The sequence below is a fragment of the Macrotis lagotis genome, chromosome 7 (genome assembly GCF_037893015.1).
Source record: "Macrotis lagotis isolate mMagLag1 chromosome 7, bilby.v1.9.chrom.fasta, whole genome shotgun sequence".
NCBI lineage: Eukaryota > Metazoa > Chordata > Mammalia > Peramelemorphia > Peramelidae > Macrotis > Macrotis lagotis.
The window spans coordinates 220538666-220550161 of NC_133664.1; the positions used below are offsets into that span (position 1 = coordinate 220538666).

At 43.3% G+C, this 11496-nt stretch overlaps 1 protein-coding gene and 1 pseudogene across 1 annotated transcript; both read left to right on the forward strand.

The window, feature by feature from the left end:
* The first annotated feature begins 818 nt into the window (after positions 1-818).
* TMEM121B (transmembrane protein 121B) lies at positions 819-4958 on the forward strand. Its single transcript, XM_074195200.1, has one exon. It carries the CDS (start codon positions 819-821, stop codon positions 2556-2558), a length of 1740 nt encoding a protein of 579 aa, XP_074051301.1. The 3' UTR covers positions 2559-4958.
* Positions 4959-8862: 3904 nt separating this feature from the next.
* LOC141493513 (small ribosomal subunit protein eS6-like) lies at positions 8863-9720 on the forward strand (annotated as a pseudogene).
* Positions 9721-11496: the final 1776 nt, after the last annotated feature.

Below are 11496 nucleotides of genomic sequence, written 5' to 3' on the forward strand. Positions count from 1 at the left end.
ATTTTTGCAAGGCAATGGGGTTAAGTGACTTGCCCAAGGTCACACAGGCAATTATTAAGTGTCTGAGGTTGAACTTGAACTCAGGTCCTCCTAACTATAGGGCTGTTGCTCTATCCACTGTGCCGCCTAACTGCCCTCTTCCAAATTTCTTAAAAAATTTCTTCTCCGAATTTAAGCTCTGACTGCCTCAGGTTCCTCAACTGTAAAATAGGGATTCTAGCATCTATCTCAGAGTTGTGAGGAAAGAATGAGATAATGTTTGTAAAACTGGGAGCACACAGTAGTTCTTAAGAAAATGTTTGTTCCCTTCCTCCTTTCCAGTAGAGAGAGTCACACCAGGTTTGCCAAGGGTTTTGGGTCTCCATGCCAGCTGGTCCAGTTCACATCTTCACGGCCTTTTTCTTCTCCAAGACAAATCCAGCAAACCAGATTTGTTTCGATCCTCTTTCTTCCCTTGTGATTTTCCTTTCTCGCTGAATCCAGTCCTGGTTTCCTTGCCGCCTAGCTTTCTTCTTCCCTTCCTCCTTTTCTCCCTCCCTTCCTGGGCTCTCTCTTCGAAACACCTCCTCCACCATCACCCCCGCCCATCACCGTCTGTCTCCTCACTCCCCACTCTCTCCCACTGTCGGGCTCAGCTTGCCAGTCCGGCAGCTCTAGTTCGGATGTCTTAGCCACCTGATCCGGTTGCAAGACCCGGCAGGCGAGGGGGAGGAAGCGGAGAAGGTGGCCGGGGCTTCCCACAGCCACCTCGCCACCCCCAGGGGTTGGCGAGGAAGGAGCAGCTGGGGAGCCCCCCAGAAGCACTTCCTCGGAAGACAATGCACTCGGCGCTCCGAAACCACAGCCCAGTCTCCTCTTCCTCCGGCTCCTTCCCACTGCCCCCCACCGCCTCCCAGCTACAGCCTTTCTTGATTCGGGGGGGCTCCTACCGCAGCTGCCGGAGGGGCTCTAAGGACAGCAGCCCCAGCCCCAGCCCCAGCCCCAGCAGGGGAGGAGGAGGGAGGCCGGGCCGGGGGGGCGGCAGCTCGGGCTGCTCCCCTAGCAGCAGCAGCGGAGTGGAGCGGGAAGACGAAGAGGAGGAGAGCGTCAGTATCAGCAGACCCCTGGTGCGCGCCCCAGCTTCTGGCCCCCTGGAGACCCCGGCCCAGCCGGTCCGCCACACCGGCTCCTCCTCAGTGCCCACGTCCAGCTCCTCTTGTAGTATGACCGCAGTGGATTTCTCCGGTGGGGGTGTCGGGGGTCCCATCGGAGGGCCGGGGGGGCGTTCATCCGGGGGCACCGGTGGGCCCAGCGGGGGCAGCGGCTCCTCCGGCTGCTACTGCTGCTGCTGCTGCTGCGGCCCCTCGTCCAGGCCCCCCGCCAGGGCCCGGCGAGGCTGCTGCTCCCCTGCCTCCCAGTGCAAGTGGGGCTACCAAGCGCTGTCCGTGGTGCTGCTGCTGGCTCAAGGGGGGCTGCTGGACCTGTATCTCATCACCGTCACCGACCTCTACTGGTGCTCCTGGATTGCCACAGACCTGGTGGTCGTGGTGGGCTGGGCCATCTTTTTCGCGAAGAACAGCCGTGGCCGGAGAGGAGCAGGCGCGGCGGGCTCGCACGGCCACTACCATCACCACTCGGCGCCCCCTCCCCTCCACCTGCCCGCCCCCTCGGGCGCAGCCGTGGGAGCCGGGGCTGGAGGCAAAGGGCGGGGCCGCGGGGCCGGGGGCGGCCCGGGAGAGGGTCTGGACCCTGTCGGGTCCGGCGGAGAATTTGCCTTTGCCTACTTGGCCTGGCTGATCTACTCCATCGCCTTCACGCCCAAGGTGATTCTGATACTCGGCACGTCCATCCTGGACCTCATTGAACTCAGAGCGCCATTCGGGACCACGGGCTTTCGTCTCACCATGGCGCTGTCTGCGCCCCTGCTCTACGGGTTGGTACGGGCCATCAGCGAGGCGGGAGCCCCTCTGGGGTCCGCAGGTCCCCTGCTCTTGCAGCCCCAGCAACACCGCGCGGCTGGCTGCTTCCTGGGCACTTGCCTGGACTTACTGGACAGCTTCACCCTGGTGGAGCTAATGCTGGAAGGCCGGGTCCCGCTGCCTCCCCACCTGCGCTATCTGCTCATCGCTGTCTATTTCCTGACCCTCACTTCTCCAGTGCTCTGGCTCTATGAACTCAACACCGCCACCCCCTCCAATGCCCCTTCCTGGGGCTCTGGGGCTGGGGGCTGTAGCAGGCTCCTGAGACTGCTGGCCGGCTGCCTGGTGGACGTGCCTTTGTTGGCCTTGCGCTGCCTTCTGGTGGTGAGGTACCAGCAGCCCCTCTCAGTTTTCATGCTCAAGAACCTCCTTTTCCTTGGCTGCCGGGGACTGGAAGCCCTGGAGGGCTGTTGGAGCCAAGCGAGTCTGGGTTCCCCTAACAGGAGCCGAGGAGGTTATGGAGCTCCGCCCCCAGCTCTGCCCCCAACGCCACCGCCGCCCACACCTCAGGGAGGGTCTCAGTTGGGCCACTGCATCCCAGAGAATGACACGGGACCCCATGGCTACGTCAATACCCTGGTTGTTTCCTCTCAGAATTAAGGAAGAAGAATGTTTTCGTATCTCCCTCCTACCTTGGCTTCTCATACTTGGTACTTCTCCATCCATGTTCCCATTTGTTCTTTCTACTTTTCCTTCACCTAGATCTGGATTAGGTTTTTCTTAGGAAGGGATAACCGCTATACAAGGAAGACTGTGGAGGTTGACTTTCCCACTACCATCTTAGTTTTCTCCTGTTAAGATTTGTTTTTTGGGGGAGAGGAGCAGTAGATGATGAGGAAAGTGGGTTCTTTTAATCCATTGCAAATTCATCTTTTCTTTTCCAGACTCAAGACTCCAAAGGGAACAGCTAACAAGCTGAAGACATTCCTATTCTTGCTCCTCATCTTCTCCAGCTCCCCCAGTAGACCTGATTTCTCACACTAACCATGTACATGTACAGTCATTCTAGGAGAAGGTGGAACAGAAGGTAGAAGAAGCTGAGCTTTGGCCAACTCAGTGCCTGGTCTTGATCTCTGAAATGCCAGTCCTCCCTGGATGAGGCTCTTCATGCTATGGTTGGTGATAACCTATGTCCAAGCTGTGGTATTGGATCCAACCATATTTCTGTCTTCCCTTTCCCTAATGAAACTTTTTTAAGTAGAGATAGAGTTGTATAGTGCAAAGAACACTGATGAATCCTGGCACTGCCATTTACTATCTGTTATACCTTGGGCAAGCTACTTAATCTTTTAGGTCTGTGGATGATCTCAAAAGTCCCTTCCAGCTCTTGATTTTTTTAAGTGATGACTGAGGTATATGCTATTGAATGAATGTATATATGTATGCATATGTGCTATTTGTCACTAACCAGTTGATCCTGGTAAAAGACAAGAAAGAATGAGCTTAACTCACCCTTCTTCCCCCCCACCCCCAACTTTCCACTCTTACTACCTTTGTGACCTTAGGCAAATCACTTTGCCTCTTCAGGCCTCAGTTTCCTAATCTATACCTGAAGGGATTGGTAATGCAGTGAAAAGGATGCTTTGGACCTGGGTTCAAATCCCAGTTCTGCTACTTACTACCTGTGTGATCTTGGGCAAGATACTTAAATGCTGTAAGCCTCAGTTTCCTCATCTGTAAAATGAGGGGGTTGGACTAGATGGCCTTTAAGGTACCTTCCAGCTCTAAATGATGATTTTATGATCCCTAAATTCCCTTTCAACTCTAAATCCTATGATTCTACGAACTCATGGTTATACATATCCCTGAGTGAACTGAGTGCTTGGGGGCATCCAGATGTTTTCAGGCAGGGTAAATGTTTTCTTCTTTCCCTTCCCAGTTCTGCTCTCCTCTTTGGCTCTGAGTGTGGTTTTTTAATATTTCAAGGACCAAACTACCCTTTCTTGGGTGAGTTAGAATTACTACCTCTGTGATTTGAATTTAGGTTTGTATTGTGTATTGATATTACTTAAAAACACACACATAAAAAAAGGATAATTTTTCTCTAGGTCCTGCTGGTTTGGTGCCAGTGATAACAGGATCTGTGGAATATTAGCTACCATTCCCACTATTCCCCTCTTTGCTACCAGAACTCTTATTTTCCCTGTGGCAAGAATGTGTTTTATACTAGGTTATAGCTTAGAATGAATTGTCTTGGGTTCTTGGGAAGGAGTGGATATTTGAGGTAGGGTTAATTTTCCTCAGGGGAGTAGTAGGGGAGACTGCCCCCTTGACAATGTCCTTTCCAGGAGTTTTTAGTGAATCCGAAAAGATTTTGCTGCTTGGGCCAAGAATGGAGTGAGGTCAAGAGGATGGGGTTGAGGAATGAGAGTGGATAGGTTGGGGGTAAGGGTGGGTAACAATGCTATCAGTATTTCTCTGGGTCAGCATTCTTGGTTTTCTATCTATGCTGATTGATAAAAAAAAGGGATTTGTTACAACTAGGACTTACCTTGCTTGGTGGGTTTATTGGTTTTTCACAGCTGTTACTTTGAGGGATTTTGTTGTTATTTTGGTGGGTAGAGGTAGGAGAATGTAGGGAGCCAGGCAAGGTTAAGACTCCCTTCCTCCAACAGTTAGCTGCCAATGAAACAGGAAAGGAGAGAGAACTTTATATGAACTCTCCTTTCCCTTCCTTTTTTTGACTTATAATGTATAGACTAATTAAAGCCCTGGTTCTCACATTCTTTGGAAAGGTGACCTAGCATAAGAAAGTAACTAGGATATATGAATATAGGTGATAAGCATTGGAAAGCTGAAATGTATTCACAACAGGTACTTCTGAGGTGGTGGGTGGATGCACAAGATACATTTCTCTGAGGAGTTTAAAATGACTACTGCTTATAAGGATTTAGACCCTTCCTTTCTATTCCCTCCTCAGTTTGTGTGGAGGGGAAAACAGGAACCAAGAAATTTATCACTAGCTCAAAGAAATTGTGCTGGTGGGCCTGATTTTTCAGGAAGCCTCTACTAAACATTCCCAGATCAAAGGGATATATATATATATATATATATATATATATATATATATATATATGCAATGTTTCTAATCCTTTTGGAATTTGATAAAGAATAGATGAGAAAGATATGGCAGAGGGAGTATGAAAAGTGAAAGTTCTGTCATTATCTTCCTATTTGCTTTCCCTGTTCTTCCTATCACTGACTCTAATGTAAGACTAATGAATTTTGGAACTGAGTGTTATTTTCTTCTTTTGCATTTATGATTCCTTCTTGTAATTTTATTTGCTAAAGGGCTGGGGACCTTGGTCCCAGATTTACCATAGAAAAGCACAAGATGCATTCCCCAATTCTTCTTCATCTCTTCATACTTTTCCATCTCATGGTCTTCCAGAGAAAACTAATTCTCTGATACATAAAGAAACTATAAAAGGATCACTGCATTGGAACCATGGTCTGCTTCCCTACTGGTATCTATTCCTGGCCCTTTTCTATCATTGGACAATCTTGGTGCTGTGAGTGATTGTGATTAAAACCTTGGAATACTATTGACATTTCTTATTTGATGCTAGAAGGGATGTGAAGGAAGTGCCACTTCCCTGGCTATGGGTAAAGGATGTTTATATCAAAGAAACAGCAGCCAAAAACAGACTAGTGTATGTCCAAGTTGTAAAAATTCTTTGAATTATTTTGACATCCTCACCTTTATTACAGTTGTAACCCATGTAAAATCTGAGGTACCCTTATCTCAATTCCCATTCCCATTGAAAAGGTGGGTCCCCAGAATTTGTCTAGCTATATCTCCTATCTCCTCCTCAGGGTTCTAGGTGTATCTCTGGGAGTCAAGGATGATTCTTTAATGTCATTGTCTCAAATCCCCACTGTTGTTCTCTGCTCTGTTTCCCCTACTCCAATTATAAGTTGAGAATCAATTTAGTCAGGCACCCTTAGGCAACTTTTAGAAAGCAGTGTTTGGGGTGGCTAGGTGGTGCAGTGGATAGAGCACTGGCCTTGGAGTCAGGAGTACCTGAGTTCAAATCTGGCCTCAGACACTTAATTACCTAGCTGTGTGGCCTTGGGCAAGTAACCTAACCCCATTGCCTTGCAAAAACTAGAAAGCAGTGTTTACTAAGGTGGTAGAACAGTTGGCCTGAAAAAATACTCAAAGTCTGTAGAAAATCTCTTACAATCACAGGGTTCAGGGGAAAGTGGGCTCAAGCTTAGGGAACACATGACAAAGGGGTAACTCACATGATTACTGTAATCTTTTTTTTCCAGTTTAGGGGATGCTCAAGAAGATCCTTTTAAGTAGGATGAATATGAATTCATCTGTCCTTGGATTCTAGTTACAATAGTGTTACCAGGTGATCCAGGGAGTCCACCAACACTCCAATGGGAAGTCCAACCAATGGTGGAAACTACAAAATTTTCCAAACCCTTTGAAACTTACACCCTTCTCCCCATTGCCTACCACCAATAAAGCTAATTTCTTTTCAATGGTATTCTGGTAAGCTATATTAGCTCCAGTTTCTGGAAAACCTCTCATCCCAGATAGTTTGATGCTTCTATACAGGACCCAGGGGGGTTTAATAGAAGAATAGAGTAGATATCAGAACAGATTTCTTGTTTAGCATGATATTTATTTTATCAAATGGCTTTTAAAGTCTTTCCCAATTAGTTCAGTGTCTAAACTCGGGCAATGATTTTATTACCTATGTGAAGTGGGGGTGGAATTGAGTAAGGCCATCAACCCACCCTTATACAGTAAAGTGCTTTCTTTCATCTTCTTCCTTCCAGAAAAACAGACCTGGGCATCTTGCACAAGCAAATTATTTGATCAAGTTTTCCAGATGAGCTGATCATAAACATTTGATTATTAGACTCACATATTCAAGTTATTTACATACTTAGGAAGTTTGTGTGTTCATTAAAAATTCATAATGGAGTCATTCCTACCAAGAGTGATCCTATGACAGATTTTAGTAAGTGACAATAACAATACAACTGTTCACTTACATCCTAGAGATGCTAGTATTTATGCAGTGAGACAACTCAGAAATATATCTCTTGTATCTCTGATGAAATCCTTGGGATTTTTCACAGGGTACTTGACAACACTTGAAGCTACTGAACTTCACATCTAGTCAGCAAGAAAAAAATGTTAAAATAAGAAACTAACAGATAGAGGGATTCCTCCCCTAACCTTTACTCTAGGTTATCTCCTCTCAGGGATGGAATTCCTGCATTTGGAGGGTATATCCTCTTGCTCAAATCTGAATATCATTTTATATTGCTTCGGGTTTTTAAAAAAAGTATTACTTATTTCTAGCAGGGTAGAATCAGAGATTTTTCCTTTCATTCTTCCTATTATATTTTATAGATGGCAAATTATTCTACCCTCAGGCAAGCCTGTCCTTGCCTAATGATCAATTAATCAATAAATATTTATTAAGTATCTATAATGTACAAGGCCTTATGGATAGAGAAGTAAAAGGTAACCGAAAGAGAGAGAGAAGGAAGAAAGGATTATTAAATATTAGAGGGCTATTCACCTTTTAGGGCTTCCCAAAACAAGTGGGATGTAAGGATGGATGAGGGAAAAGGTGTAGTAAAAGATGGTTCCCAGTTAGGATGATTGGGAAGGTAGTATTGCCATTGGTAAAACAGGAGGGTCAGGTGAAGGAGCCAATTTTTAGGCCTGGAAAGTGAGTTGAATTTTGCATATGCCGAATTTGAGATGTCAAGTGAAAACATGTTGGATGAAAGTATGATGGATACTATTGGAAATGTGATTCTGATGTTCAGGACAGAGACTGGAACTATAACAGTTAATACTAATTAATAATGCATACCTACCAGTGTTGTTGTAAGGATAAGTTTGTAATACGTTTGTAATAAGTTTGTAAAACATTTTGCAAATCTTTAAACACTACCTATTATCATTATTCTAAGTGGTTCAGGGGATAGCTTTTTGGACATGGAGACTAGAAGTCCTGGGTTCAAATCCATCCTCAGATGCTTACTAATTGTAGAACCCTGGGCAATTTGCTTAAACCCTGTCCTGTCTCATTTTTCTTGACTATAAAATGAGGATAATAGTAGCACCTACCTGCCAAGTATGAGGATAAAAATGAGGTAATATTTGAAAAGTGTTTTATAAACTTTAATATAGAATAGAAATGGTTAACAATTTGATAATACTTTAAAGTCTGCAAAACACTCCACACATTGTTATTTGACCAGAGGTAAAAATGTAGGCAACATCTTCATGGAAATGTGACAGAAGAATATCAGTAAGAGAGACAGAAAAAAATCCAAGGGAAGAAAGTATTATGAAAAACCTTCCTAAATTCTCTTGGAGAATTTTTTTTAGATATTAATAACTTTTAAGTCTTTGCTTTTCCTTCCTTGACATTCAATTTTTTTTCTCGAAGTTCAAGTCTTATCTTTCCTTTTTTCTCTATTAATCTTATATAAAACCAGAGAATAAAAAAAGTCTGAGTAATTCATGCACCTACAACATTTATTAAATTATCTGTGCTAGGTCCTGAGGGCAGTGAGGGATGGTAATGGAGATCAAAAATGAATATAATACAGTCCTTTCCATCATGGAGCTTATAGTCAATAGAATAATAACATAACAAAGTCATGAAAGTATAATAAGTTATAGAAAATACTATAGGGGTTTTAGAGAAAACATTAATTTGAATTAGAAGGATCAGGGGCTTCTTTAAGGGAAAGAAATTGGCATTTTTAAACTGATACTTGAAGAAATTGGACAGGTAATTCTAGGGATGGGAGTGTATGGCACTCTAGGTGAAAGCAAAGTCATAGAGGCAGAAAAATGCATATATATATATATATATATGTATATATATAAATGGAGGAGAATGAGGCATGGAGTCAAATTGGTCTTAAAAAAGATGCGTGAGCTCTTTCCTGTGGCTGGTCTGAGGCCCGGCTGTGCAAAGATGAAGCTCAATATCTCCTTCCCAGCCACTGGCTTTCAGAAACTAATTGAAGTCGATGATGAGGGAAAGCTTCGTACCTTTTATGAGAAATGGATGGCCACTGAAGTTTCTGCTGATGCTCTGGGTGAAGAATGGAAGAGTTATGTGGTCCCTATCAGTGGTGGAAATGACAAACACGGTTTGCCCATGTGTTTTGACTCATGGAAGAGTCCGCCGGCTGCTCAGTAAGGGCCATTCTTGCTATCGCCCTAGAAGAACTGGAGAAAGAAAACGGAAATCTGTTAGGGGTTGTATTGTGGATGCTAATCTGAGTGTACTCAACTTGGTTATCGTGAAGAAAGGGGAGAAAGATATACCAGGACTGACAGCTACAACTAACGGTTCCTCGTCGCCTGGGGCCCAAAAGAGCTAGCAGAATCCGGAAACTTTTCAACCTATCCAAAGAAGATGATTTCCGCCAGTATGTAGTGAGAAAACCCCTCAACAAGGAAGGTAAGAAACCAAGGACCAAGGCTCCTAAAATTCAGCGTCTCGTGACTCCCCGTGTTTTGCAGCACAAACGTAGACGCAATTGCTTTGAAGAAACAACGAACTCAGAAGAACAAGGAAGAAGCAGCAGAATATGCTAAGCTTTTGGCCAAGAGAAGGAAGGAGGCTAAAGAAAAACGTCAGGAACAGATCGCTAAGAGACGTCGACTGTCTTCTCTGAGAGCCTCCACCTCAAAATCTGAGTCCAGTCAGAAATAAATTTCTAAAAATGTGTTAGAAATAAATATGTTTTCTCAAAAAAAAAAGATGCATGAAAAGGAGTGATGGAAATTAAGGAATATATTTGTTTCTTTTTTTTATAAAGATGATTAAGGATTGAGAAAGAAGGTAGAACAACTAAAAATGGCACTCGAGTCATTTACTACAAAAGATTTTGTTTAAAGGGCCAAACTTTTAATAGATATTCCTAAATCATTCACTCTCAAATACATAAACTGCAAACTCATGGTATAAAGAATGATAGTTTGAACATGGATAAATTATGGTCAAAACAAATCATCAATGAATGCTTTCAAGTTCCAAACTTGGGTGGTTAAAAATCCATATTGGGAAAGGATCAGATCCATTTAAATATATCAGCAAGGATATTTTATCAGAAACTGGATTGGTTATTGGGAATACAAATTCAAAAATAACAGTACTGCTGTCCTTGATGAACTTACATTCTAACTCGAGGTAAACAATAGATAAATACAGATTTTATAGATAAGTACATACATAAGATCTGCAAAATACATAATGATTGGGAAGAGTTCACAAACAACTGGACATGTCAGGAAAAGTCTCTATAAATCTATAATCCTATGGCTCTTTAATTGAGTCCTAAAGAAATCTATAAGTTCTTCAAAATGTAAGGTGGAATAGTCTATGTAAAGGTATAGAAATAGGAAAAAAGTCTTGTGTACAGGAAATGACAGTTTGGCTCAAGTATTGAATATATAAGAAGGAATAATCTGGTTTGGGATGATAAGCTGGAACCAGGTTGTGAAGAACTTTATAGGCTAACAGAGGAATTTGTGTTTTATATCAAGGGCAATGTGGAGGTAATGAAGATCCTTGAACAAGAGAGTGCCATGGTCATATCAATTTATCAGTTACATGGAGAATGGATTGGAGAGGAGAGGCTCTATGCATGCAGATCAATTAGGAAACTGATGGTCTTTGCAGAGGGAATGAGGTACTGGACTAGGGTGGTATAGAGAGAAGAGGGTAGATGCAAGATAGTTTGAGGAGATAGAATTGATAAAACTTGGCACTGAATGGATATAGGTATATTTGTGAAAGAAGTCAAAGGTAATCCCTAAATTTTAGGTTCAAATGATTGCAAGAATGTGCCTTCAACAGTATAAAGAAATTAGGAAGAGAAGTGGGTTTAGGACAAAAGATAATGAGGAGTGTTTTGCAATCAGAACTTTGAGTTTGTGATGCTTATGGTGGACATGTCCAGTAGAGGGGAAATTCAGAACTTAAAGCAGACCTTAGGTTAGGAAAAAGATAAGGGCTGGATATGTAGATATGGGAATCATCTGCTTTACTACCCTGGTGACTGATGAAATCACAGAGAGAAAGAAAGTAAAGAGGAGATCTCATAATAGAGCTCTGGGAGTATACCTAAGAATAGGTGGTGGTACATGGAGAATGAATCTTCCAAAGAAATAAAGAAGGGACAGTTTAGTAAGAGAATCATGACAACACTGACTGAAAAACTCAGGGAAAAGAAAGTATACAGAGGAAGGAGATTTTCGACAATGTCAAATACTACAGAGAAGTTATGAAGTTTGAAGACCAAGAAAAGATTACAAATTTAGCTCATCACTGGCTTTAGAAAGAGCAGTTTCATTTAACTAGTAGGGAGATGGAAACCAGATTGCAAAGGAATGAGATGTGAGTGGGAGATGAGAAAGTATAGGCAACAAATGAAGGCAGCCTTTTTAGACATCTGGTTATGAACAGGTTATGGGATAATTTGAGAAGAAAGATCCAATTACATACAAGGAATTTTAGGAGAGCAGATCAAAGCA